General features: G+C 48.9%; 1 protein-coding gene across 1 annotated transcript; it reads left to right on the top strand.

Moving 5' to 3' along the window:
• On the top strand, positions 1–27,582 carry NLRP1 (NLR family pyrin domain containing 1). Its single transcript, XM_065909325.1, has 15 exons — positions 1–88; positions 2,217–2,417; positions 5,998–7,615; positions 9,981–10,151; positions 11,664–11,834; positions 12,406–12,576; positions 14,510–14,599; positions 17,065–17,153; positions 17,719–17,881; positions 18,859–19,082; positions 21,881–22,143; positions 22,908–23,033; positions 23,798–23,939; positions 26,798–26,842; positions 27,247–27,582. Exons 1-15 carry the CDS (start codon positions 37–39, stop codon positions 27,561–27,563), a joined length of 3,843 nt encoding a protein of 1,280 aa, XP_065765397.1. The 5' UTR covers positions 1–36; the 3' UTR covers positions 27,564–27,582.
• Positions 27,583–27,710: the final 128 nt, after the last annotated feature.

The following is a 27,710-nucleotide window of genomic DNA, read 5'->3' as shown; positions in this document are numbered from 1 at the left end:
TTCTGCAAGCCTAATCAACCAGTGCTCGAACCCTCAATGGAACAGAGGTCAAGATCCCTAGTTTTCACATCTGGATATACCTGGAAAGGTGAGGCTTGCTGAGGGGCCCTGAGGCAGGGTAGGTGGGGGGATGCAGGGTGGGGGGGGCAGCTTTGAGGCAGCCAGTGGGCTTGTAACTCCATGCAGACCTGGTCAGAAGGAACTACAGAAGGCTGGAGGAGCCAGAAGCAGGGTGGTGGGTACAGTGGGCCTAAAAATGATCTTTCAGTAGCATCCCTCTGCTGAGACTGCACTCCTTCCGATTTGGTAAGATGGGGACTCTGAGACTCATGTTGGTCAGACAGTGAATCTCCCCCAACCTGGTGCAATGTGGTCCTTGCCCAGGCAGAGCTCAACTCACAATCTCAGTGGACTTTGAAGATCCTGGGGGTCAGGGTGGTTTAGAAAGTTCCAAGGAGGACTTGGTTCTCCAGATAAACCCCAAGAGAAGGGTAGGCTCACCCCTCAGCCTAAGCCAGTTCCCTCTCCTAACTTCTCTTATTTTGGCCTCCATCATCCTGAGTCACTCAGGCTTCAAACCCCAGCCACACCCTGGCCTCTTCCTCTTCTTGTCCCAGTATCAAAGTGCAAGTTCACACAGCATCTGGAGACAGCCAAGGCTGGAACCTAGAACCACCCGTTCCTGGTACAGTCATTTCTCTCTCCATCTGCTGCTGCTTTTTGAAGGTCCCCATCCCCAGCTTGGGCTTCCCAGGAGGTGCTAGTGGTAAAGAATCCACCTGCCAGTGCAGGAGATGCCAGAGACATGGATTTGATCCCTGAGTTGGGAAGATCCCCCGGAGGAGGAAATGGCAGCCCACTCCAGTATTCTTGGCCGCACTGGGTGTCCGCTGCTGCATACTGGATTTCTCTCACTGTGGCAAGCGGGGGCTACTTTTCATTGCGGTGTCCATGCTTCTCATTGCAGCGGCTTCTTTTGTTGCAGACTACATGCTCTAGGCTCACAAGCTCAGTAGTCATGGCTGTCATGCTTACTTGCTCTGCGGCATGTGGAATCATTCCAGACCAGGGACCAAATCCACGTCCCCTGCGTTGGCAGGCAAATTCTTATCCACTGCACCACCAAAGAAGTCCCTTCCCCTTCCTTCTATGCCTACTCTCACCACTCCACTCCCAAGCCTCAACAGTGATGGTCACAAGCTCCAGTACCCTCAGTTTCCACCATGACTTCACCCACTTGCTCTATGACACCAAACTAATCACTTCATCCTCCTGTGTCTCAATTTCCTCGTCTGATCTACTCTGCACACCACCCCAGGCCACAGTACAGAATTTACACACCTTTGAACTCCACACTAAAATAACCCATGTGCACAGAAGTTCAGATATATGATGTAGACTCTACAAGATGTTGTAGAAGAAAAATGTTAGGCTTTTCACATCTCTCTGCCCACAAAGGTCCCCTCTTGTGCCCCCACCAGCTTTCTTCTCTCTTGTCCTTCCCCACATTCACTACCCAGTCTCACTGACTCTTCCTTTATTGAAGATGCAGAGCAGTTCCCCTCTGCCCCAAACTTGCATACCCTGAGTTTCATTGTCTGGCAAAACAGTGCCTGAATAAAATGATAAAGCATTTAACGACTTCCCTGTTGATCCAGCAGCTAAGACTCCACTCCCACTGCAGGAGACCCAGGTCCTTTCCCTGGTCATAGAACTACATCCCACATGCTATAACTAAGAGTTTGTATGTAACAACTAAAAAAACCCACAAGTCGTATTGTAATTATCTTCTATTTTTCGTCTGGGTATTGACTGTGAAACTGATAAACAACTTTTATTACTAAAAAGAAAAAGAACCCACAAGCTGCAACTAAAACCCTGTGCAGCCAAATAAATAAATAAATATTTTTTTTAAAAATAAAACAGTGCCTGGCAATGAAGAGGACCCTCTACTTTAGAATGCCACTTAGTAACTATTTGTTGTTGCTTGAAATGGGCAGCTTAACTCCCTTCCCCAGGGGGTTTATCAAAATCTTTCTACCTGATAGAGGAAGTTTCAGAGCATTAAGATAATTAAATTGTACCTTCATCTTTGTGATTTTAAAAATTGGATTACCAACACCATCTCACAGGATTTTTGTGAGAATTTAAAATGTATGAGCCTGAAATGGGTGCTCAATAAATGATCCTTTCTTTCCTGTCTCTCTCCCCTGAAGACCATTCCCTAAGCATTTACCAAGCTTTTCCAAGTTCCCCATATCATGAGTCGCCAAGCCAAGAGTTACCCAATGACCCCACCTCCACTGCAGTCCTGAGAGTCTGTGAACCCCCAAGTCATTCCTGTCCAGAGCCCAGAGAGAAGGAGGGTCCTGGGACTGTATGGCCACTGGTTGAAACATCTGGAAACAGCTGCACAGGTAAGGCCCCTGCTGAGCTTCCGGAAAGGGGTGGGTGAGGCAAAGACATGGATGGGGGCCCAGTTGATAGACTGAGCAGAAAGGGTCTGGCAAACATCTGAGACCTCTCTCCAGAAATCCTATTGCTGGGACTTCCCTAGTGTCCAGTGGTTAAGAATCTGCCTGCCAATGAATGGGACATGGGTTCGATCCCCGTTCCAGGGAGATCCCACATACTGCAGAACAACTAGGCCAGTGCACCACAACAACTGAAGCCCACACGCCCTGGAGCCCATGCTCTACAACAAGAGAAGCCACTGCACTGAGACGCCAAAGCACAAGAGTCGCCCCTGCTTGCCACAACCAGGAAAAAGCCCACAAAGCCATGAAAACCCAGTGCAGCCAAAGATAAATAAAGAAGTAAAACTACTTTTAAAAAAATAAAAAGGAAATCCTACTGCCAGAATCTCTCCACCTGCCTAAGGCACTGTTTCCAGGAAGCCCCTGGAAATTAAAATGCAGGAGTATTATCCATTAGAGGAGACACATCACCTGGTGAGTGGACAGTCACTGGCCTAGAGTCAGAACAGAAAGATTCCATTTCTGATGAGCTTCTCAGGCCCCAAATGGCCTGGAGCAAGTCAGATGGACACTCTCTATGTGTCAGGCTCTGTGCCATGTGCTTTGCTTGCACAGTATAAAATCTCATGACCACTCCATGAGATGGATGTTATTATTATTCCACCTTGGAAATAAGAAGACTGAGGCTCGAAAATAGAAACTCTCAGAATGGCAGAGATGGAATTCAGCCTCCACTCTCTCTAATGCCACTGCTGCTGTTTAGTCGCTCAGTGTTGTCCAACTCTCTGCGGCCCCATGGACTGTAGCACGCAGGCTTCCCTGTCCATCACCAACTCCCGGGGCTCGCTCAAACTCATGTCCATCAAGTCGGTGATGCCATCCAATCATTTCATCCTCTGTCGTCCCCTTCTCCTCCTGCCTTCTATCTTTCCCAGCATCAGGGTCTTCTCCAGTGAGTCAGCTCTTCTAATCAAGTGGCCAAAGTATTGGAGCTTCAGCTTCAGCCTCAGTCCTTCCAATGAATATTCAGTGTTGATTTCCTTTAGGATTGACTGGTTGGATCTCCTTGCTGTCCAAGGGACTCTCAACACCACAGTTCAAAAGCATCAATTCTTCAGCACTCAGCTTTCTTTGTGGCCCAAATCTCACACACACACACATGACTACTGGAAAAACCATAGCTTTGACTAGATGGACATTTGTCGGCAATGTCTCTGCTTTTTAATATGCTATCTAGGATTGCCATAGTTTCTCTTCCAAGGAGCAAGCGTCTTTTAATTTCATGGCTGCAGTCACCATCGGCAGTGATTTTGGAGCCCAAGAAAATAAACTCTCTCACTGTTTCCATTGTTCCCCATCTATTTGCCATGAAGTGATGGGACCGGATGCCATGATCTTAATTTTGAATGTTGAGTTTTAAGCTAGCTTTTTCACTCTCCTCTTTCACCTTCATCAAGAGGCTCTTTAGTTCCTCTTCGCTTTCTGCTATATGGGTGGTGTCACCTGCATATCTGAGGTTATTGATATTTCTCCTGGCAATCTTGCTTCCAGCTTGTGATTCATCCACCCCAGCATTTTGCATGATGTACTCTGGGTATAAGTTAAATAAACAGAGCAACAATATACAGCCTTGACACACTCCTTCCACAAACTTGAACCAGTCTGTTGTTCCATGTTTGGTTCTAAATGCCACTATCCACACATTTAATGTTCTGCTTCCTTTGTCATCTAAGGGTTTCCAGGTGGTGCTAGTGGTAAAGAACCTCCTTGCCAATACAGGAGATGTAAGAAAATCAGGTCTGATACCTGGATCATGAAGATCCCCTGGAGGAGAGCATGGCAACCCACTCCAGTTTTCACGCCCGGAGAATCCCATGGACAGAGGATCCTGGAGGGCTACACAGTCTTTAGGCTCACAAAGAGTCAGACATGACTGAAGTGACTTAGGACATGCACAAGGCATCTTCTTAACATTGACCTCAATGATGAGAGAAGTCCCTTTTGAAATCTGAGAGATGTTTTGTTAAAATGATCCCTTCCGCACCCAGGTAGGAGTATACTTGAAGAATTCATGGTCCTAAAATGTGACCCAGGTTGGAGATGAATTAACTGACTTAATTAATCATACTTTTTCCCATTCAGGGAAGGAAAGAAGGAAGGAAGAAAAAAAGGAGGGAGGGAAGAATAAAAAGAAGAAAAGAAGAAAGAATTTTGTGATATGTAAGAGGCATCTTACCAAAACATACAAAAGTAATAACCTTAAACATAAAGAAGTAAATATGAAAGCCAAGAGGTTAATTAGTTGCTATAAAAAACATTCATTGATTCTGAGCATCCTAGCAACCAGGGCAAAAAGGGAAAGACAATGGGTTGGTTACCTAGTATCTATTACTCAATAGAATGCATGTGCGTTCAGTTGCTCGGTCATGTCCAATTCTTTGCAACTCCATGGCAAGCACAGTCCATGGGATTCTCCTGGCAAAAAAAACTGGAATAGGTTGCCATTTCCTATCCCAGGGGATATTCCTGACCCAGGGATCAAACCTGAATCTTCTCCATTGGCAGGTGGATTATTTACCACTGTACCACCTGGGAAGCCCTGCTCAACAGAATAGAAAAGACCAGTTCAGAAGAAATACAACTTTTCCTAATGCTGAATTCTTTTTTGTTGATTTTTCCAGTCAAGATTGAGGCATGATTGATAAATAAAATTGTACTATGTTAAAAGTGTACAGATTTTATATACATTGTGAAATAATTACTACAATCAAGTTAATTGACATATCCATCACCTTGCATACCTCTGTGTGTGTGTGTGTGTGTGTGTGTGTGTGTGTGTGTGTGTTGGGAATGCTTATAATTTGCTATCTTAGCAAGTTTCAAGCATATAGTATGGTATTATTAGCTATCATCATCATGCTCTACATCAAAGCCTCAAAACTAATTCATTTTAAAATTGAAAGTTTGTATTCTTTGCTCAACATCTCCCAATTTCCCTCACCCCCTCATGCTTGGGAACCATTATTCCTCTCTCTGTTTCTATAAGGTTAATTTTTTTGTTTTTAGATTCCACATATAAGTGATACCATACGTATTTGTCTTTCTCTGTCTGGCTTATGTCACTTAGGATAATGCCCTCCAGGTTCATCCATGTTATCACAAATATCAGGATTTCCTTCTTTTTATGGCTGAATAATATTCCATTATAGAGAGATAGGTAGATACCTAGATCAATAGACTAAATCTCCTTTATCCATCCATTCATCCACTGAAACAGCTTAGGTTGTTTCGTATCATGCTTCCGTACCATGAATAGTGCTGTAATGAGTGTGGGAGTACAGATATCTCACCAGCCTCTCTACTGTTTTTCTAATCTCGATTTCCTTTTTTTCTGAATCAGCAGCCAGCACAGCATGTGGCTTGAGCAGCTGCAAAAAACAGTTGCTGAGTATTGGAAGGAGGGACAAGTGAACAAATCTATCCTATACCTTTATGTTTTATCTCTCCCTCCCTTACTTAGGAAGCAGAGAGAGATACCAGGACCAAAGGAGAGAGAGACCTTGCCCCACCTGGTCATGGAAAAATGAAGATTTGCACCAAAAATTCGTGCAGCTGCTACTTCTACACACTCCTTACCCCAGAGACTACAAGTCCTTGAACTGGGGAAGCTGGGATCACGGGATGGTTGAGGAGCAAGGGCATTTGATTGAGGTCAGAGACTTATTTGGCTCAGACCTGGGTCCCCAGGAAGGGCCCCACACAGTCGTATTGCATGGAGTTGCTGGAGCCGGGAAGTCCACACTGGCCAGGCACGTGAGAAGAGCCTGGGAGGAGGGCCGGCTATACAGGAACCACTTCCGGCATGTCTTCTACTTCAACTGCAGAGAGCTGGCTGCGTCCAAGCTGACAAGTCTGGAGGAACTCATCACAAAAGACCAGTCCGCCACTGTGGCTCCCACTGGACAGGTCCAGTCTCAGCCGGAGCAGCTGCTCTTCATCCTCGATGGTTTAGATGAACTGGAATGGGTCTCGGAGGAGCAGAGGGTGGAGCTCTGTCTGCATTGGAGCCAGAAGCAGCCGGTGCAGACACTACTGGGCAGTTTGCTGGAGAAAACCATATTTCCGGAGGCATCCTTGCTGATCACAGCTCGGACCGCAGCTCTGCGGAGGTTCATTCCTTCTTTGAAGCAGCCTTGTTGGGTGGAGGTCCTGGGGTTCTCTGAGTCCTCCAGGAAGGACTATTTCTATGAATATTTCACAGAGGAAAGCCAAGCAACTAGAGCCTTTAGCGTGGTTGAATCAAACCAAGCCCTCTTGACCATGTGTCTCATGCCCTTGGCGTCCTGGCTGGCCTGCACTTGCCTGAAGCAGCAGATGGAGGCAGGGGAAGAACTCTCACTGAGGTCGCAGACCATGACAGCCCTCTATCTGCGCTACCTTTCCCAGGCTATCCAAGCTCAGCCCCTGGGGACTCAGCTGAGGGGCTTCTGTACTCTAGCTGCTGAGGGTATCTGGCAAGGAAAGACTCTATTCAGTCCAGGGGACCTCAAGAAGCATGGATTAGATGGGGTCATCAACTCCACTCCCTTAAAGATGGATGTTCTTCAAAAGCACCCCATGTCTCTGAACTACAGCTTCATTCACCTGTGTTTCCAGGAGTTTCTTGCAGCAGTGTCCTTTGCCTTATGGGACATGGGGGACAAAAGTGACCATCCTAACAGCTCTGGAAGCATGGAAAAGTTGGTAGAAGTATATGGGATCAAAAACCTGTTTGGGGCACCGACCGTGCGTTTCCTATCTGGCCTTTTGAGTGAGCAAGGAGCGAGAGAGGTGGAGAACATTTTCCAATGCAAGCTGTCTTGGGAGAGAAAGCGGGAGTCACTGCTGCGGTGGGCTGAATTGGAAGTCTGGCGTGAGCATTACTCTCTGCAATTGTTTCACTGTTTGTACGAGATTCAGGACGAGAAGTTCCTGACACAAGCAATGGCCCATTTCCAAGGAACGAGAGTGTGCATCCGAACCAGCATGGAGCTGCTTGTGTTCACTTTCTGCATTAGATTCTGCTGCCACGTGCGGCGTCTTCAATTGAATGAGGGCGGACAACACCAAGGAGCATGCAGGCCCGCCGACACAGTGCTGTGAGTACCCCACCCTCTCTTCTCTCTGGCTCCTCTGTTGGCTCCTCTGTCCTAGGCGCTGGAGTCACTTTCACTAAACTTAACCCCAGGGGTTCAAGGATCGAGGCCTCCAGCGACCACCACGGCAGACCCACCCACCATCCCCCATCTGCCTAAGATCCCCTGCAGCAGGGTCCATCCAAGTGATGTGACCTGCCTGCCTCTGGGTGGGCCCGCTGTGTCCTGCCACTCCTCGTCCTGTCCTTTGACAACCACCATATTCTCCACCTCCCGTGCTGACCTGACTTCCCCTCCACACAGCCCACTGGCCTCCCTTTCTCCCTCATGTTTGTCTCTAAGCGACCGCTCCCTCAGCTGCTTCAGACACTCCGCTTGATGGCTGTTGACCATGGCATTGGTCCAGAGATCTCCTCCATCACAGAATGTGTGGGTCTGAAAGGTAGTCTCCATGTTCCCCCACACATCTGACTTCTTTGTGTCAATAATGCACTCCTGTACCCCAGGCACTTAGCCTAAAACCCGCCCCCACCAACCTGAGTGTGACGGTAGAGTTTTCTCTAAACATCCTCCAACCCCATTCACTTCCCCACCCAGGTTCCCCAACCTCAGTAGAAGTATTGGTCATTTAGTCCTTTTATGATTTGTTCTGTGAATATTTATCTGGCACTGTTTTTAGGCCGGATCCTCCAGATCACAGATGAACAAACAAAACTCCTGCCTCAAAGAACTCAAAACCTGGGGTAGAAGACACACAACCACCCAGTAATTACAATTGAGTATGATGCTACGGTAACAGACAGCAAGGCATGATGTTGGCTGCAGAAAGAGAGAGAGAGAGAGTGTGCGTGTATGTGTGTGTGTGTGCGCGCACACACACACACGCACACATGCATGCTCAGTCATATCACACTCTTTGTGGTTCCATGGACTGTAGCCTGCCAGGGTCCTTGATTTTCCAGGCAAGAATACTTGAGAAGGTTGCCATTTCCTACTCCAGAGGATCTTCCTGACCCAGGGATCAAACCCAGAATTTCTCTTGTGTCCCCTGCATTGGTGGGCAGATTCTTTACCACTAGCACCACCTAGGAAGCCCATAGGAAGGGAGTAATCACACAAAAAAAGGGGGGAAAAAGTGAAAGTGTTAGTCACATCCGACTCTCTTCGACACCATGGACCATAGCCCGTCAGACTCCTTTGTCCAGGGGATTCTCCAGGCTAGAATACTGGAGTGGGTTGCCGTTCCCTTCTCCAGGGGATCTTTCCAACCCAAGGAATGAACCTGGGTCTCCTGCGTTGCAGGCAGATTCTTTATTGTCTGAACCACCAGGGAAGCCCAATCACACACAATCACACAATCACACACAAGAGAAGAGTCAGAGGAAGAAATGTTGGATTTGGGTTTTTGCTTTTTCAGACTTTCAAGGGTTTTTTCCCACAGCAAAACCCATGTCCATTATAGGAAAATAAGAATATGTAGAGAAGCAAAAAGACAGAAATTAATATCAACCAGAATGCCATCACTCAGAAATGACTATCATTAAGAATTGAAGTATATGGTGCTATTGTGTGAAAACTGTACACATCTTAATTATGCTGAATTAAGTAGTGCTTTTCAGATCTACTGTATCCTTCTACTTTTCTGTCTACTTATTCTAGTAATTTTTGAGAGTTTGACATTGAAACTCCAAATAAAAATCTTAATTTACCTACTTAAAAAATAATTATGGTAAACAGTGGAACTCTATGTAACTAGATGATTTTTTCTATATTTTCCAAGTCTCCTGTAAATGTGTTATCATGCTTTCATAATTTAAAAATTAAATTTTTTTTTTAAAAATAAAAACTTTTTTTAAACATTGAGGTGTATGAAATTTCCCTGGTGGTCCAGTGATTAACACTCCATGCTGCCAATGCAGGAGATACAGGTTCGAGCCCTGGTCAGGGAACTAAGATCCCACATGCTGTGCAGAGCAGCCAAAAGATTTTAAAAAGAAACAAACAAAAAAAAAGAATTGAGGTATATCATCTGGTCTTTTTATGCTGATTTTCACTGCAAAACTGAACCACACTGGACATTCTGTTTTATAGTTGGCTGCCCCCCTCTGCCGCCCCCACCCTGGGCTGGGGGCCTCTCTCCTCTGAGGCTCGTCAGTCCACAGCCCTTGTCGTACTCCTCTGAAGAGTTCATCGTGGATGTCTGCTTCTGCCTCAGTCTGGAAGTTTCTCGAGGGGAGAGGGGGCCATTTTCCATCTTTTTTATCTGCGGTGTTCAGGGGCAGTCAGGGAGGCTGGTCAGCCCTGAGGACAGCACCTCCCACCCTGCACACACAGCCCGAGGCCCTCCAACCCCTCTCTCCCTCCACAGGTTGAGCTGGGTCCCAGTCACAGAGGCCTGCTGGCAGGTTCTCTTCTCCGTCCTCCGGGTCACTGGTAACCTGAAGGAACTGGACCTGAGTGGAAACATCTTGAGCCGCTCTGCAGTACAGAGTCTTGATGAGGCCCTGAGATGCCCTGGGTGCCACCTAGAGACCCTGCGGTGAGTCTGGCCTGGGCTCTGCTCTGAACGGGGAGGGACAGGAGATCTAAGACGGGCGCTGACTCTGGGAGGGGGAATTGTCCTTGCATTCAGCAAATACTCATTGAGCCCCTCTCTGGCCCACCACTGTGCCAGGTGCCAGGGTCACCATGGTAAACAAACACAGGCGGGTGTCCATTCTCAGAGGGATTGCAAAAGACCGACACTAGTCAAGGAACCATGCCAATAAAGGTGTAACTGCAGGGCCAGATAAGGGTCTCCAGTGGAAAATGTCCTTAAGGAAGGGACACTTGGGGACTTTCCTGGTGGTCCAGTGCTTAGGACTCAGTGCTTCCACTGCTGTGGGTTTGATCTTGATCTTTCATTGGGGAACTAAGGTCCTGTAAGCCTCATGGCACTGCCAAAAAAAGATATCACTTTATGCCTGATAACATGGCTATTATCAAAAAGGTAGAAATCGCAAGTATTGGAGAGGATGTGGAGAAAATGTGTACTTTCTCATACACTGTTGGTGAGAATGGAAATGGATGCAGCCACCGTGGAAAATGGTACAGAAATTTCTCAAAAAAAAAAAAAAAATAAGAAGAACAACACTATCATGTGAGCCAGCTATCCCACTTCTGGGCATTTATCTGAAGAAGATTTTGCTTGGGTTGGGCGTCTTGATGAACGACTCATCATTCAAGGCATTCCTCGTACATTTCCACCTCCTTCCCTTGTCAAAATTAATAATTTCTTCTACCTTCAGCTGCACTTGACTTGTCCCTTGGGGCACCATCTACTTTTTAAGTGCCTACTACGTGTCAGACACTACTGTGGGCACTTGGGTACAGCTCATAATGAAAATGGGCAAAACCCCTTCTTCACGGAGACTACATTCCAGAGGCGGTGGGGACAAAAAGTCAAAAGAACAAGTAAAGTATATTGCATGTGGTAAGGACTAGAGAGAAAGGTAAAGCAAAGAGGAGTAGAGAGTTGGGGCTGGGTGTGCCATTTTAAATAGGGAGGGTGGTGAGGCAAGCTTCCTGCAAGGGGACTTTTGAGCAAAGACCTGGGAGCAGGTGAGGGAATAAGCCATGAGCTATCAGGTAAGATAGCTTGTTCCAGGCAAAAGAAACAGCCAGTGCAGAGAACCTGAGGTAGGACCACGCCTGGAGTGTTTAAGGAACAGTGTGGAGGCCAGTGGAGAAGCAGCTAAAAGGAATATGAGATGAGGACAGAGAGGACAAGGAGTCAGACCGCCAGTGTCTCACAGACAAGGTCAAGGACCATGAATTTCTCTCTGATGACCTGGGAAAACGTGGGAGGATTTTGATCCAAAGAGATAGAAAACCTGACTTACTGTTATTTGTTTCTATGTCTATCCACCAGTGCCTGTGCATTTCTGGGGGGCCTGGGGGCTTACTGACTTCCACCTGGCCCACAGGTGTAGATGCTCAACAGGTTGTTCATGGGTGATTGTGGAATCAACAGATAAGTAAACGCAAGGCCATCGTCACATGTCTCCCACAGGTTGGCCAGCTGCGGCCTCACAGCTGAGAGCTGCAAGGACATTGCCTCTGGGCTGAGTGCCAGCCAAACCCTGATGCAGCTGGAATTGAGCTTCAACACAATCCTGGACGCGGGAGCTGAGCACCTTTGCCAGGGCCTGAGACAGCCAACCTGCAAGCTGCAGCGACTGCTGTAATTACTCCTCATTGGCACTACTTTGTGGGGTGGGCACGGGGAGGCAGAAGGATCTGCCCTAGCACCACGGGGCAGAGAGAAAGCAAGGGCTCATGGAGGCCATGAAAGATTCCCACTGAAGCCCTCATATTCCTCCTTAACTTTTGTTCTTATATTAGAAGCTCGCTCTTTTCTCATCCTGTATTGTAGACACCCTTAATGTTGAAACCCACAAAATACTGAAACCTATGTCAGGTAACTCTGGGCATTTGGAAGGGCCAAGGTAGTTAACAATGAGATCCAGGCATCCCAGTGGAACATCGGTGTAAATTAATCATACAACATCGATATAGTGAGTGAGCAGGATTCACGGAATCACATGGAAGTGAAAAGGGGATGTGGTCTCTATCCTGAGTGGCTCCTTGGCTGCAAGAGGAATATTTAAATCTCCCAGGTTCCTGCAAGCCAGGCAGGTCTTTATCTTCCTTTAATGTCACCCTAGAACCCTCATAGGGCCATAGGTACTAGAAAGGAAAACCAGATGCCAGTTAGGACATTGACTGGAGGCCCACATGTGTCTTCCCTACAGGCTCAAAGGCTGCGGCCTCACGTCTGGCTGCTGCCAGGACCTGGCCTCTGTGCTCAGGGTCAGTCCCAGCCTGATGGAGCTAAACCTGCTGCAGAATGACCTGGACAACCTCGGCGTGAGGAGGCTCTGTGAAGGACTCAGGCACCCTTCCTGCCAGCTCATACTCCTATGGTGAGGCTCTGCGGGCCCCTTCTGGGCAGAGGGCAGGGAATGGAGGGAGGGGATGCCAGTGCCGCAGAACTGGACAGAGGAAAGAAAAGGGACAGACAAATGCACGGTGAGCCAGGGTTCCTCACCAGTGACGCCACTTACTTAGGCCGTGTGACTCAGGCAGCTCTTCACCTGAGACTTGGTTTCTTTATCTGTCTAATGGGGCCATCATATCAATAAAATGCTTGTGAACACTAGGACAGAGTTCAGACAGAAATGGGCTTGGAGCACTGGAGTCCTGTGCAGCCGACAAGCAGTAAGCCCCCAGCCCTCCTTGCTGCCCTGCAGGCCCTGAGGGTGATGTTCTCTGAGCAGCAGCCCCTACCATGACTCTCAGCCACTTCCTCTTTCCTTTACTTCCTGAGAACAAGTCCACTGGCTGTTTCTGGCTGAGCCCTTGCTTATTGCTCCTGGCTGGGACCCTGTCACACACTCAGAGAGCTGAGGGCTCCAGACCCTCCTCCATCCCCCACCGGCTCAGGTCCTCTGTTGAGCTCCAGCAGCCCTTAGAAATGTAGTGGGAATCATAATATTAGTGGCTCAGTCGTGTCTGACTTCGCAACCCCAAGGATGGTAGCCCATTAGGCTCCTCTGTCCATGGGATTTTCCAGGCACAAATACTGGAGTGGGTTTCCATTCCCTTCTCAGGGGATCTTCCCGACCCAGGGATCGAATCTGGGTCTTCGAGGGGTCTGCAAAGCCTGGGCCCTGGCCACCTTCAGCCAGGACTCCCTCCTTTAGACTCTCAGGCCTAAAGGTGAAGTCGGGGCAAGATAATGAGATAAACACTCTGCAAATGGGTTCCCCCAAGGCTAACCCTGACCCTTTACAACCAGGGGGACTCCAGCTCCCTCCCCACCAAGCATTTCCGGCTGTATAGTGCAAGGCCTCTCCAGAGCTTGGCCTCAGCCGGGACATCTGAATTTGTGGCCAGCTCACTGGTTACTGAACAGACCTGGGTTGCCTCAGAGCAGCATGTGCCTTGTGGTCCTGTGAAGGTTTCTGCTTCCTTCCCCCCAGAGTCCCAGGGCCGGACTGGGAGGGACAACCGTCTACGTGGGGGGCTCCATCTTTTCCCTAGGGCACACTAGCTCTGATCGCAGCAATGAGTGCGGCGTGCACTGCCCTCTACAGTGAGTCCTGTCTGGGGCTCACGACAGGTGGAGAAGCCTGTCCGTCCGGGTTAGAGAGGAGGGCACGGGGGCCCAGAAAGAGCAACAGCTATCTGAAATCTGAAGCAGCCCAGAACACAAGGCCAGGAGAACGGAAACGGGCACTCGCCTTTCCAGCAAACCATCTAGCCTCTGAGCAGGAAATCCCAGGACCGACCCCTGGGTGGTCATCTTCAGGCTGTGGGGAATGGGTGTTCTGTGGTGGGCGCTGTGAGCCACCGCCCAGATGCTCTCCAGGAATGAGGATGTAAACCTCAGCCACTGGGAATGCTACTGACAGCCAGCTACTGGGATGACGTTTGCCTACAAGGGTCCCCTCTCCCAAGATCTCATCCCATTCCTGGAGTGATCTGCATCTAAGGCCTGACCAATGTCAGGGTATAAAGACCCAGCGCCTCCTCCCAATTTGGGACAGCTCTGAGGGATCATCCCAACTTCAGAGCCTCCAGTAGCCTTGGCTGAGGTCTCCATTGAGACGGCATCACAGCCCAACTTCTTCCTCTCTGCCCAGACCTGTTTCCCTCTCCCCGCCACCCTGGTGTTGATCCAAGAACACCCCCTAATAAACCTCACTCCACTTTCCATCTCAGAGCCCAACTCCCAGCAAACCCAACCTGCGACAGTTTCCTCTGGGAGGTGGCAGGTTCCACCATCCTGAGCCCCCAAGGACCTTGGGATCACGCAGGGGTCCTGGGAGAACCGGGCTTCCTTTGTGTTTGCAGGCTGGACCAGACTCAGCTGAGCGAGGAGGTGACCGAGATGCTGAGGGCCCTGGAGAGGGAGAAGCCTCAGCTGCTAGTCTCCGGGATATGGTAAGGTGGGGAGACTCAGAACCCACTCTTGCTGTTCCAGGGTCGGCTGAGTCCTTGGGGCAGGTCCAGAACCAAGAGATGGGGAAAGACATGGGGTGGAGGCAGACACGGCAGAGCCGGGAAGAAACCAAGAAGGCACGGCAGCCAGAGAGAGGTTTAGGCGTTGATTTGTTTAGTGCGAACGGAATTATGCCACTCCTCTGCTTAAACCTTTCCATTAGATGAATGTGTGCGTGCCAAGTCGTTTCAGTTGTGTCCGACACTGTGTGACCCTATGGACTATAGCCTGCCAGGCTCCTGTGTCCATGGGATTTCCCAGGAAAGAAAACTGGAGTGGGTTGCCATTGCCTTCTCCAATAAGAAAATTTAAAAAAAAAAAAAAAAAAAAAAAAAAAGGTGAATGGGTACGTGGATGAGATTTGGAACTTGGAAAGCAATGACCACTAGGGGGAGACAAAGACAGAGAGAGCCTTAGAAGTGCCAGACACCTCTTCCCCGACCCTCACCAGCCAATATACATAGGAGGACCCACTTGTCACAGAACATGCCCTGTATCCCTCACACGATGTGTGAGGCACACAACAGTGAACAAGGGCCCAAATTTCAAGAGCTCAGCCCAGCAGGTGCAAATTATTCCCTCCCCACCCCCACCCCCACCCCAGCCTCCCACCTCCGCCCACAGAACTACATCTGGGTTTCTTAAGGACACTGATGGGCCCACTAGATTCTATGCAGAGCAGCTGAGCTGAGTTCTGAAGGATGGGAGGGGTGTGCTGGGCCCGGAAGGGGTTGATTCCAGGCAGAGGTGGTGTAGCTCGCCGAACAAGAGCCAGATGCCTGAAGTGCATAGAAGCCAAGACTAGGGCACTGGCTTTTGAGAAAAGAAAGAGCTTTATTGCAAGGTCCAGTAGCAAGGGCACAGGAGGTAAGGCTCTCAAATCGATCCAGGGTTCAGGGCGACATTTAAGGGGTTTAGAGAAATGTCAATCTTGGAAGCTGATTGGCTAATTTCAAATAAGTCAAACAAGCTACTCGCACTGCTGGAAGCCAGATCTTCCTTTTTTGAAGGACTTCTAGCCCCAAGAAGGGCTCCTGGGGCAACATTTCTATCCTTTGAGTTCTGTAGACTGAAGATTGTGGGTTCTGAATACTGGAGACACAGGTTCTATCTTGCACGTGGGGGTGCTATCTAAATAACTCAAGGGTGCTTTAATCAATTAACTTATTTATGGGCGGCAAAACCAGTTTAAGCTGGTCTATGTTTTACTTGCCGTTTCAGTAGAGGCACTGAACTTAGCTTCTTTGAGGAATAGGAGGTCAAGGACCTGGAGCAGAGGTACTCAAAGTGTGGTCCTCAGAATCAGCAGCAGAATCAACATTCCCTGGGAGCTCAGAGGGCTTCCCAGGCGTCTCAATAGTAAATAACCCACCTACTGATACAGAAGACTCTGGTTCGATCCCTGAGTCAGAAAGATACCTTGGAGAAGGAAATGACAACCCACCCACATTTTCTTGCCTGGAAAGTCCCATGGACAGAGGGGCCTGGCAGGCTAAAGTCCATAGGGTCGTGAAAGAGTCAGACATGACTTAGCGACTAAACAACAGTAAGGAGCTCAGCAGAAAGGCCCCACTCCAGACCTGCTGAGTCAGAATCTTGGGATGGGCCCAGGAATCCATGTTCTAACCCAGGGCTTAAGGTGATTTTTAACACTGATCTAGAGCCACGGGAGCTGGGAAACTGGCACAGGTGGGGCTGGGGGTGGGAGGCAGTACCTAACATCTTCTGGGCCACGTTAAGAATTTCGATCTTACTCCCCAAATCAGTAGACATTTCAGGGCTTCAGTATCGAAGTTCTGTGCCAGGTTCCCATTTTCAGATCAGCTGCTGAGTGGACAGTGGACCAGAGGGTCAAGAGCAAAAACAGGGAACCCTTTAAGATGAGGCAGTGGTTCCAGCCACAGATGTCAGGGCCTGGGCAGCCAGGCAGGAGAACCTAAAGCTGGCCACTGCCCCGTCTGTTCTAGAGGGCAGCTCTCCTCAAGCAGCACAGGTGAGACCCTTCTGTCTGTCTTCTCCTGCCCCTCCGGGGGACGGGCACATGGAGTCTCTGGGGACCGAGGATGACCTCTGGGGCCCCACAGGGCCTGTGGCTACTGAGGCAGTTGACAAAGAAAGGAGCCTGTACCGGGTGGAGGCCATGGAGATGGAGAGAAAAGAGCTGCTTTGGAGGTTGTGTCAAGGTGATCAATCAGCTCTCAAATTGGCCAAGGGAGAAGGCAGGATGATGCCTCAGTTCTGGTTTAAACAGCTGGGTGGATGGGGGCCATTCATGGAAGCAGGGGCTACAGGAGAAGCCCAATGCGGATCAGGAGTTCAAATTCCAATGAGTTGGACTCAAGTGGGGATATCGTGGAGACAGCCCCCAGAATCCTCCATGATCTTAGAGAGAATGAATTCTACCCAGGAAGCCAAGTCTGAGGATCCTTCACGAGGTCCCACGTGGAGCAGAGATGAGCGATACATCCTCACTCAAGCGACAGAGACAAGCATCAGGTTTGAAGGGGCCAGGCTGGGAGCATCATTATGTGGGCTTGCGGGGGTGGAGGGGGTTATGGCAGCTGTGAAAGGCCATTCCCTCCATCCTCCTGCCTTTGGAGTGGGACAGAGACACCTAGGGGAGACTCCATGAGAGATCTTCCACTCCCCGAACCTTGCAGGATTTCTGCTTCCCTCTCTTCCCTCTCCCAGCCTCAGGGGGCTGGACTGTTCCTCTCCTAAATATCTACAGCATGACTCATACTCTGAACCAGAGCCCAGTCTCTTAAGGCCCACTCTGGGCTTCTAAGGCCTGGAATCCCCTCTCCATCTCTGCCTGTCCGTCTTTGGAGCCATGTTCCCCTCAAAAGCTGATCACCCAAGGAGTGCTGGGAAAAGCAACAATTCTGGGAAGTGAGAAAGGGGAGGGAGGAGGGTTTGGGCAAGGGGAGGCAGCAGAGTTGAGCCCCCTTGGATAGCAGGCAGACTGGCCTTGGGAAGGGCCCCTCTGTGGTCTAGCCTAGGGGGCCGGGGGCAGCCAGGCAGGAGAACCTAAAGCTGGCCACTGCCCCGTCTGTTCTAGAGGGCAGCTCTCCTCAAGCAGCACAGGTGAGACCCTTCTGTCTGTCTTCTCCTGCCCCTCCGGGGGACGGGCATATGGAGTCTCTGGGGACCGAGGATGACCTCTGGGGCCCCACAGGGCCTGTGGCTACTGAGGCAGTTGACAAAGAAAGGAGCCTGTATCGGTAAGTGAGGGGGCCCGGCCTGTCCCACCCCCTCCATCCCCATGCTGGGTCCCCACAGACAGTCTGCACCCCAATCATGGTCCATTGTATCCCCGTTCACCACACCACCATGCAAAGAAAGACAGGGCTGAGATGTTGGTTGGTGTTTTATTATGAAAAACGAAGGGGTTTGGATGGGGGAGGAAGAACGTTGGTTGGGATTTTTTTTAATATTTATTTGTATTTATTTATTTTTGACTGTACCAGGTCTTAGTTGCAGCATGTGGGATCTAGTTCCCTGACCAGGGATTGAACCCAGGCCCCCTACATTGGGAGCTGAGGGTCCTAGCCAATGGATTACGAGGGAAGTCCCTGGAAAGAGATTTTGTTATGAAAAATTTTAAATAGACATACAAGTAGAGTCCAGGGAACTTCCATGTACCCACTATTCAGCTTCAACCTTCATTTTACCAACTTTGTTTCAACTATCTACTTTCCGCCCCTTTTTTGCAGTATTTTTAAGTCCAAAGAAATGGGTGTTTTTAGCCTTAAATATTTTGTGATACCTTTCAAACATAGACCTTTCTTCCATAACCACAATGTCATTTTTCACACGTCAAGAAGTTTACAATTAAGCCTTTCATATCGTCCAATATCCAATCCTTATTCAAATACATTCAATTGTATAAAGTGTGTCTTTGCAGATGATTTGTTCTAATCATGATCCAAAGACAGACCACTTATTGTATTTGACTTGTTATGCTGCTTTAACCTCACATCTTGCGTCTCCTGCACTGGCAGGCAGGTTCCTTACCACTAGCACCACCCAGGAAGCCCAGGGGAGCCAGGATTCAAATTCAAATCCAACTGACGTCAATGTCTGGGCTTATAGCCACTCTATAGGATGCATAGTGCCCAGCACAGGGCCTGGCACCCAGTAGGTGCTCAGTGAGTCTGCGTACAGTAATCCAGTGTCCACTTCTCCCCATTTTTTGCAGAGTTCTCTTGCCCGTGCCTGGCTTCTACCACTGGCCCAACACGGGTCTCCGCTTTGAGGTGAGAGGGCCAGCAACCATTGAAATTGAATTCTGTGCCTGGGACCAGTTCCTGAACAGGAATTTCCCACAGCACAGCTGGCTGATTGCAGGACCTCTGTTTGACATCAAGGCTGAACCAGGCGCTGTGGCAGTGGTGTTCCTCCCTCACTTTGTGGCCTTCCAAGGTAAGCAGGAGGGCGAGGCGGAAGCAAGGTGACAGTGATAAGAATGGGCCTGAAAAGGGCTTTAGAGGAGATGTCCTGAAGGGGACTCATGGCTTCCTTAGAGAGACTGAGAAAGGATTAACAGAAATGGAGACAGCTTTTCTCTCATTCCATGGTGTTCTGGGCATACCTTTTTTGAAGCACTTTTGTCCCCAGACTCATAATTATTTTTGCCTGAATTACTTAAAAGCTTCCCTAAATAGAAAGTACAATACAAGCTAACATTGAGCTTCCCTGGTGGTACAGTGGGTAAGAACCCACCTGCCAATATAGGAGACATGGGTTCGATCCCTGGTCCAGGAAGATCCCACTTTCCGTGGAGCAACTAAGCCCGTGAGCCACAACTATTGCGCCTGTGCTCTAGAATCCATGCTCTGCAAGCAGAGAGGTCCCCACTTGCTGCAACTAGCCTGTATGCATGCAGTGATGAAGACCCAGGGAAAGTCATAAATAAACACAATAAGGAGAGGATATCAATTATTCTGAAAGTAAAACATTATAAAAAAATAATCTCACAGTCAAAAATTACAAACGGTAAACAAGGCATCACAAACGAGAACCAGAAGAAACACAGGTACCAGAACTGGTCCCGTTAAATGAATACATTAATTAATTAAAATAACTTAAAAATAAGAAAATAATAAGAATCAACCCCATAAAGATTCCACACATTTTGTGTAATCAGAAACAAAACACAAAATAAATGCGTTTCATATACTTATGGGGCTTCCCTCATAGCTCAGTCGGAAAAGAATCTGCCTGCAAGGCAGAAGTCCCAGGTTCGATTCCTGGGTTGGAAAGATCCCCTGGAGAAGGAAATGACAACCCACTCCAGTATTCTGGTTGGGTTACAGTCCATGGAGTCCCAAGAATTCAACACGACTTAGTGACTAAACCACCATATACTTATAGAAGTCACCCTGGGAAAAAAATAAGCAAAAAGCAATAAATCATTAAAAATGATAAATCAAATTTGGAAACAAGTTAATTAAAGAAAATAGGAAAACATTTAAAAAAAAAAAAAAAGATTAAGTGACATGGAGGATAGTATACTATGAGAAGGCCTAGAATACACCTAATCAGAATTCCAGCGGATATGGCAGAGAGAATGGAGAAGATGAAATATTCAGAGAGAATTGCCAGGAGGCTTCTATGATCACTGAAAGATGTGACTTCTCCGTGCTGTGCTGCACCTAGTCGCTCAGTCATGTCTGACTCTTTGTGACCCCATGGACTGTAGCCTACCAGCCTTTTCTGTCCATAGGGATTCTCCAGGCAAGAATACTGGAGTGGGTTGCCATGCCCTCCTTCAGGGGATCTTCCCAACCCAGGTCTCCCACGTTGCAGGCGGATTCTTTATCATCTGAGCCACCAAACAGGCCCAAAAGGTAGTACTCTAGTCTCCCCATTGGGGAATGGAACCCCAGTCTCCCACAAGACACGCGGGGATACTCACCGCCTGTCATGATACTAAGAGGAAGACACACAATGATGAGAAATTGAAAAAAAATCCATGGGCTATGACAGAAACATGAAAAGGTGTTGCTTCAAAGAAAGACTAGTGGAAAAAGAAAGATGGTAATTACAGTTGTATTTAGTGAATTCTTCAGCATTTTGTCAGATGGTGTATACCACGGTGATATTATTTTCACACCCAAAAAAGCAATGAATGTGCTCTCTGGGGGCCTTTTCTGGGATTAAAATCAGTCAGCAATGTTCTGACTGGTGCCCATCAGCCTAAAGGCCTTGCCTGGCTTGCTGGATGTCCCTCTGCTACCCAGAAACCACTGCATCACTGCAGTTTCCAAACAACACAGAGATGGAACCAGGACTCCTGATTTCCAAGCCTGTGCCTCTCCCACTACCAGCCTTCATCTCTCAAGCTGTCTCTTCATCTCAAACTCATCAGTGTCCATACCTTGTCAGATTTCTTGACTGCAAACTAACTCTGGCTGATTTAGGCAGGAAAGGAATATATAAAAAGATTCCTGAGTAACTTGTAGACTTAACAGAAGATGAGGCAACATTAAAAAAAAAAAAAAAAAGGCAGTGTGCAAGGATGCTGAGAACCAACAAAACTAGGCAGAGACCTGTGCTGCAGGCATAGCCATTGTAGGACCCTCCTGCCATGGTGGCCGCTGGACTCGACCCACTGCTACTGCCGGAAGAATCTTTCTTCATTCTCTCTAGATCCAGGTCCTGGTAAGGAGCATTCACTTACTCAAGTTTTGGTCACATGCCTGCATCATAGCCACCAGGGAATAGCAGCTTCCAGGGTGGGAGGCCCCGCTTGTCTCCTGCTGAGACCCCCCCACTGGTGGGGAAGGGGTTCTTCCCTAAAAGAAGAGTATGAAGGGTGGGTGGCCAAACACTGGACAAGTGTATACTACCCTCGGCTGCTCCATTTCCTCACTGTCCCTTCCTCCTCCTCGTCCTCCCTCTGCCTGGAGTCAAACCCGCCCACATCGCCCAGTGACCCTCATGGTTAGAGACTCCACACCAGCCAGTAACCACAGGGTGCCTAGCTTTCCCGACTCCTGGGTCAGGGGCTGGTCCTCTGTATGGGTTTGGCTAAAGGGAGTTTCCGTGGTGCTCCCACCCTAGAATCAGTATTATCTGAAGCCCCCAAAGGTGGCAGGCCAAGCGCGATGGCTTCCCTAGGAAGACCACCGAGCCTACACTCAAGGACATCACTCCTCCAGCCAAGTCTGATTCAGTGAGGTACTAAGTCCTTGCCTCTCATATCCGTCCCTTGACAGGGAACGATGTGGACATCTCCCGGTTTCAAGTGGCCCACTTCAAAGAGGAGGGGATGCTCCTGGAGAAGCCAGCCAGGGTGACGCCATGTTACGCCGCCCTGGAAAACCCCAGCTTCTCGCCCATGGGAGTTCTACTGAGGATGGTCCACACTGCCCTGCGCTTCATTCCCATCACCTCCACTGTGCTGCTCTACCATTACCTCCAGCCTGAAGAAGTTACCTTCCACCTCTACCTGATCCCCAGCGATTGCTCCATTCAGAAGGTGGCAATAAGAGCCAGAAAGGTTGGGCCAGGGTGGGCTTGACGACAAACAGGAAACATGACCAAAGAGTCCCCTAGATGGGTCAGCTGGGAATTGGGATGGGCCGCTTAGAAGCAGGGACCTTGAAGTGGGTAAATAGTCCTGCTCCTGCCCAGCCATTGACTAGTCTGGCCCCCCCAGGGTCTCCTCCAGCTGACTTTGCCACACCATCACTCATCTCAGGACAAGCCTCTTCCCAGGAGTCAAAAGAATGGGTGGTTTCCATGCTTATTGTTGTTGTTGTTTGGTCACTAAGTCATCTCCAACTCTTTGTGATGCCCTGGACTACAGCATGGACTGCAGGCTTTCCTGTCTTTCACCATCTCCCAGAGTTTGCTCAAACTCATGTCCACTGCATTGATGATGCCATCCAACCATCTCATCCTCTGACATCCTCCTCTTCTCCTGTCCTCAATCTTTCCCAGCATCAGGGTCTTTTCCAATAAGTTGTCTCTTTGCATCAGGTAGCCAAAATATTGGAGCTTAGAACTGTCTCTTTTCCCCTGTTACCATGTCTTCTCCAACATCACCAATTCCCACCCTGAGCACAGCAGAGGTCAAGCATGGGTGGGGGGTGGGAAGCCAGCAGGCGGGGTACAGCCCCCATCACCCACACACACACACAGAAACATCATCTCACTTTGTTCAGACCGGGTTCTGTAGGCAGAATCTGAGTCAGGGGCCAGACACATCTGCTGCTTTGATCCTTGTTCTGTACTCCTCAGGCCATAGACGATGAAGAAAAGAAGTTCCAGTTTGTGCGAATTCACAAGCCACCCCCACTGACCCCGCTCTACATGGGCTCCCGTTACACTGTGTCTGGTTCAGAGAAGCTGGAAATACTGCCGGAGGTGAGCAGCCCAGGCGGTAGCCATCGCTGGGGTCAGAGGTCTTGCTTGGAAATAGCTGTGAGTGGGTCTCAGAGCTTTCCCAGGGACCGGGTGAACTGGGGTTGGGCAAACAGCAAGTGGGGCTTCCCTGGTAGCTCAGCTGGTAAAGAGTTTGCCTGCCATGCAGGAGACCCCAGTTTGATTCCTGGAGAATCCCCATGGACAGAGGAACTTGTGCGCTACAGTTCATGGGGTCACAGAGTTGACACCACTGAGTGGCTAAGCCCAGCACAGAAAACAAGTGAGATTTAGGGTGAGCAGGGATGCTTCCAAGGGTAGGAGACAGGAAGCTGGGAGGGTCACATTCAGGATGAGGACAATACTGGGAAGAGTTGGGCTGTAGAGTGACAATGACCTCCAATTAAAGCCACCAAGGACTTCCCTGGCAGTCTAGTGGTTAAGACTCCATACTCCCCCACTCACCCTCCCCACCAAAAAAAGACTCCACACTCCCAGTGCTGGGGGCCCAGGTGCAATCCCTAGTCAGGGAACTAGCCCCCACTCTCCACAACTAGAGAAAGCCTTTGGGCAACAACAAAGACCCAGTGCAGCCAAAAATAAATAAAGATGTAAAAAAGAAAGAAAAAAGCAGGATCTAAAGATTGACTTCAGTCCAGGAGATGGTCAGAGTTGAGCAGGGCCAAGTGAGGTTAAGTCAGGTGGGGAAAGACCTTACTGGCAGGCTGAAAGGTGGCTTCTCACGCAGTGATTCTCTCTCTCTACAGGAATTGGAGCTCTGCTATCGGAGCCCTCAAGAATCTCAGCTGTTCTCTGAGTTCTACGTTCGCCATTTGAGGTCAGGGATCAGGTTGCAAATAAGAAGCAAGAAAGATGAGACTGTGGTGTGGGAAGCCTTGGTGAAGCCAGGTAAAGTCAAGTCCAGGGAGCACAGAGGTGGAACGACAGAAAGTCAAAGAATGTGTGTGTGTGTGTGTGTGTGTGTGTGTGTGTGAGAGAGAGTTTGTATTATCACAACTTTCTGATGAAAAGAAAGAGTCCAGGGGAGTTCTGCACCTTTTCCTAGTGACAACAACTGATAAGAGGAGAATTGGAACTCAGGTTCAGTCCAGTTCAGTTCAGTCGCTCAGTCGTGCCCAACTCTTTGCGATCCCATGGACTACAGCACGCCAGGCTTCCCTGTCCATCACCAACTCCCGGACCTTGCTCATACTCATATCCATCAAGTCGGTGATGCCATCCAACCATCTCATCCTTTGTTGTTCCCTCCTCCTGCCTTCACTCTTTCCCAGCGTCAGGGTCTTTTCCAATGAGTCAGTACTTCACATCAGGTGGCCAAAGTATTGGAGCTTCTGCTTCAGCATCAGTCCTTCCAATGAATATTCAGGACTGATTTCCTTTAGGATCGACTGTTAGATCTCCTTGCAGTCCAAGGGACTCTCAAGAGTCTTCTCCAACACTCCAGTCCAAAAGCATCAATTCTTCGGAGTTCAGGTTAACCTGACTGTAAGCCCTGTGCTCGCTTTCTCTTGCACCATGTGTGTCCACTCTGCCCTTGAATAGACTTTGATACCCACAAGGTTTTTGGCAGTTTCTCACGAAAGCTGGGAAGGTAGATGAAAGAGGAAGAACTAAGGGACTCCCTAGTGGTCCAGTGGTTAAGACTCCAAACTTCCACTGCAGGGGGCACAAGTTCGATCCCTGGTTTGGGAACTAAGATCCCACATGCCATGTGGTCAAAAAAAAAAAAGAGTAAGAACTAGATGCCAGATGGTTGTATGGTTGTATGGATTAGGCCAGTTCTGTCAATATCAGATACTCTAACCAGGATCATTCAGTTATTGTCAAGGCAGGCAAAAGGAAATCCAAATATTGAACTCTCAGGAACGGAAGAAATTTTACAATCTCTTAATCCAACACCAGCACCCCCAAGAAACAAAATCTCCTGGACAGTCCTTCCTAGGACAACCAGCCTTTGTTGGTTCTTGGTCACATTCCATCCTGAGCTGCACAGGCATCACAGTGTGGTAGAAAGAGAATGGACTTTACTTGGTCCCAGCTTGGGTGCAGACACAGGTGGAGAACTCACCAGCCCCAGCTAGGGCCTTTACTTGCTGGGTCATCTTAAGAACATTACCTAATTCATTTGAACTTGGGTTTCTCATCTGTAAAGTGTGGAATTGTTGGAAAGATTAAGTAAAATGAGATATGTTCATGTCTCGTGCTGTGGTTCCTAGTAAAAAGTGAAAGTGTTGGTCAGTCAGTCGTGTCCAACTCTTTACGACTCCATGAACTGTAGCCCACCAGACTCATATGTTCATGGAATTCTCCAGGCAAGAATACTGGAGTGGGTATCCATTCCCTTCTCCAGGGGATCTTCCCAACCCTGGGGTCGAACCTGGGTCTCCTGCATTTGCAGGTGGATTCTTTACCATCTGAGCTGGAAACAGTAAAGCCCAGTGGTCCCTAGTAAATAGTAGTAATATTATTCTTCTTCCTTGTACTAAGCCAACTTCCTTGCCTATCTTGATTCTGTCCCTTGGAGCTGACAGATCTATTTCTATTTCTAATCTGTTTCTCCTGGGAGAGCCCAGGAGAAAGTATCAAGAAGAGTATCTCTTCAAGAAGAAATACTTGAAGACTGGGATCAAGGCCTCCCCTAAGTCTCCTCTTATGCAAGTTAAATATCTCTACTTCCATCATTCCTCTTGTATTTTGGTTTTTAAATTCTTTGCCATTCAGACATCTTCCTGGTAGATGTTGCCATTTACAGATGAGCCAGGATGGACTCCCTGAGTGTCCAGTCTTCAGGGGGGATGTGGAATACCCTCCTCCACCCTCCAAATGAACCCAATGCTCCCGAAGCCACAGCTGGAGCTCCCCTATCTTGTGCCCACCTCCACACACCATCAGGTCACAGTGAACCTGAGTCTGCTCAGACTCTCAGGCCTTGTCCACATGAGCTGTTGTAAACAGCCCCTTTCTCGCCTTATGCAAGTAACTGTCTAAGCCCCTTGAGTCATTTCTGTTGTTTTGCTATTGAAATTATCACACTACTCCCAAGTGCTAAGGTTTTCTTGATTTCCTTTTTTTTTTTTTTTAAGTTATTTATTTGGCTGGGCCAGTCTTAGTTGCAGCATTGCAAATTTTTAGTTGTGGCACGTGAACTCTTAGTTGCAGCAGGTGGGATCTAGTTCCCCAACCAGGGATTGAACCCAGGCCCTCTGTATTGGGAGCACACAGTCCTAGCCACTGGACCACCAGGGAAATCCCTCGATCTTCTGACATCAAAATTCAGAACAGATTTGATCTGTGTGAATCTAGAAGGCCAAACATGGGCAAGGAGATAGATGTCTGTTCAGAAGTTTAAGACGTCCTTAAACTATTTAAGGACATCTTAGATAGTTTAAGCTATCTAAACCCTGGTTAGTTCTCTACCAGGGTTCCCTTCAGGACAACACTGGATAAACCATGTCTGGGATGCTGAGAGAAACTGTTGTTGTTCACTTGGATGCCTCCTATCTCTCTCCCACCCTCTGTCTAATCATGGCTTCTGGGCCTCAGTTTCCCTATATGCATAAGGAAGGGATTCACCTGGATAATCTCTAAAGGCCCTTCCAGCCCTTACTCCAGATTCTATCAGAATTTATCCGTAGCTTGTTCTCAGAATGAGAGAATCTCAGAAGTTGGTAGGAGTTTAGAGGAGTATCGCGTGTGTAAATAACCAACACTGTTACAGATGCTTCTTCATCTCTGTTTCCCTCCAGGAGATCTCAGACGGGCAGTTACTCTGGCCCCTCCAGGCCTCAGAGGTCAGTAACAGGTGCTAGAGACCGCATGAGCCAGTGGCAATTCTGGGGTGCACTTTCAGGTCCTGGAGAGTTGGGAAGAGGGGAAGGAAAGACTCTCATTGCAAATCTCACAAGCAGTCAGGCCCTGGAGAGTGCTGTGTGCCCCATGCCCCTTCCTCCTGCCCATGGGAGCCCTGGCACCTCCCACCAAACCACCTCAGATGCCTCCACCAAGAGCCCCACTCCAAGCTCAAGCAGAATGGGCAGGTGCTGACGTGAGGCAGGGCAAAAGTGGCTTTCTGGTGGTCAAATGTCTTTACAGGGCAGAAGGAAGCCAGGGATGCAGAAAAGTTGAGCGAAGAGAAGTAGAGATGGAGGGTCAGAGGAAGGGGCGGTGGTACGAGCCCTTCTTTGTTCGTTTCCAGCCTCACCTGGCTCCCCAGCTGCCCTGAGATTGAGGCACTTTGTGGACCGATATCGGGAGCAGCTGGTGGCTCGAGTGACATCCGTGGACCCTGTCCTGGACAAGCTGCATGGACAGGTGCTGAGCGAAGAACAGTATGAGGGGGTGCGGGCAGAGGCCACCGCACCAGGCCAGATGCGGAAGCTGTTTGGCTTCAGCCGATCCTGGGACTGGGCCTGCAAAGATCGCCTCTACCAAGCCCTGAAGGAGACCCACCCTCACCTAATCATGGAACTCTGGGAGCAGTGGGGCAGTGAAGAGACCAGGCCGGGCTACTGACAAGCTGGGCCGCTGTCTGAACACCTGCTGTGAGTCCCGGCTCTGCCTGAGAGCGCCTGGGCCTGTTGTTCATCGGGAAACAAGTTACCATCCAAGTTGCCTTCTAGGCCTAAAGAAAACTTTGATGATGACGCCTTTTCTGGGCAT

The sequence above is a fragment of the Muntiacus reevesi genome, chromosome 18, assembly GCF_963930625.1.
Source record: "Muntiacus reevesi chromosome 18, mMunRee1.1, whole genome shotgun sequence".
Classification (NCBI taxonomy): domain Eukaryota; kingdom Metazoa; phylum Chordata; class Mammalia; order Artiodactyla; family Cervidae; genus Muntiacus; species Muntiacus reevesi.
Note: the sequence above shows the minus strand (reverse complement) of the source record. Positions and strands in the feature narration are given on the sequence as shown.

What these genes read in the sequence shown, in the direction of transcription:
- NLRP1 (XM_065909325.1), top strand. Translation starts at nt 37, where the DNA reads ATGGAACAGAGGTCAAGATCCCTAGTTTTCACATCTGGATATACCTGG. An exon ending in CTGCTAGTCTCCGGGATATG is followed by an intron (nt 14,600 to 17,064) that starts GTAAGGTGGGGA and finishes AATTCTACCCAG; the next exon opens with GAAGCCAAGTCTGAGGATCC. An exon ending in GGCCCCTCCAGGCCTCAGAG is followed by an intron (nt 26,843 to 27,246) that starts GTCAGTAACAGG and finishes GTTCGTTTCCAG; the next exon opens with CCTCACCTGGCTCCCCAGCT.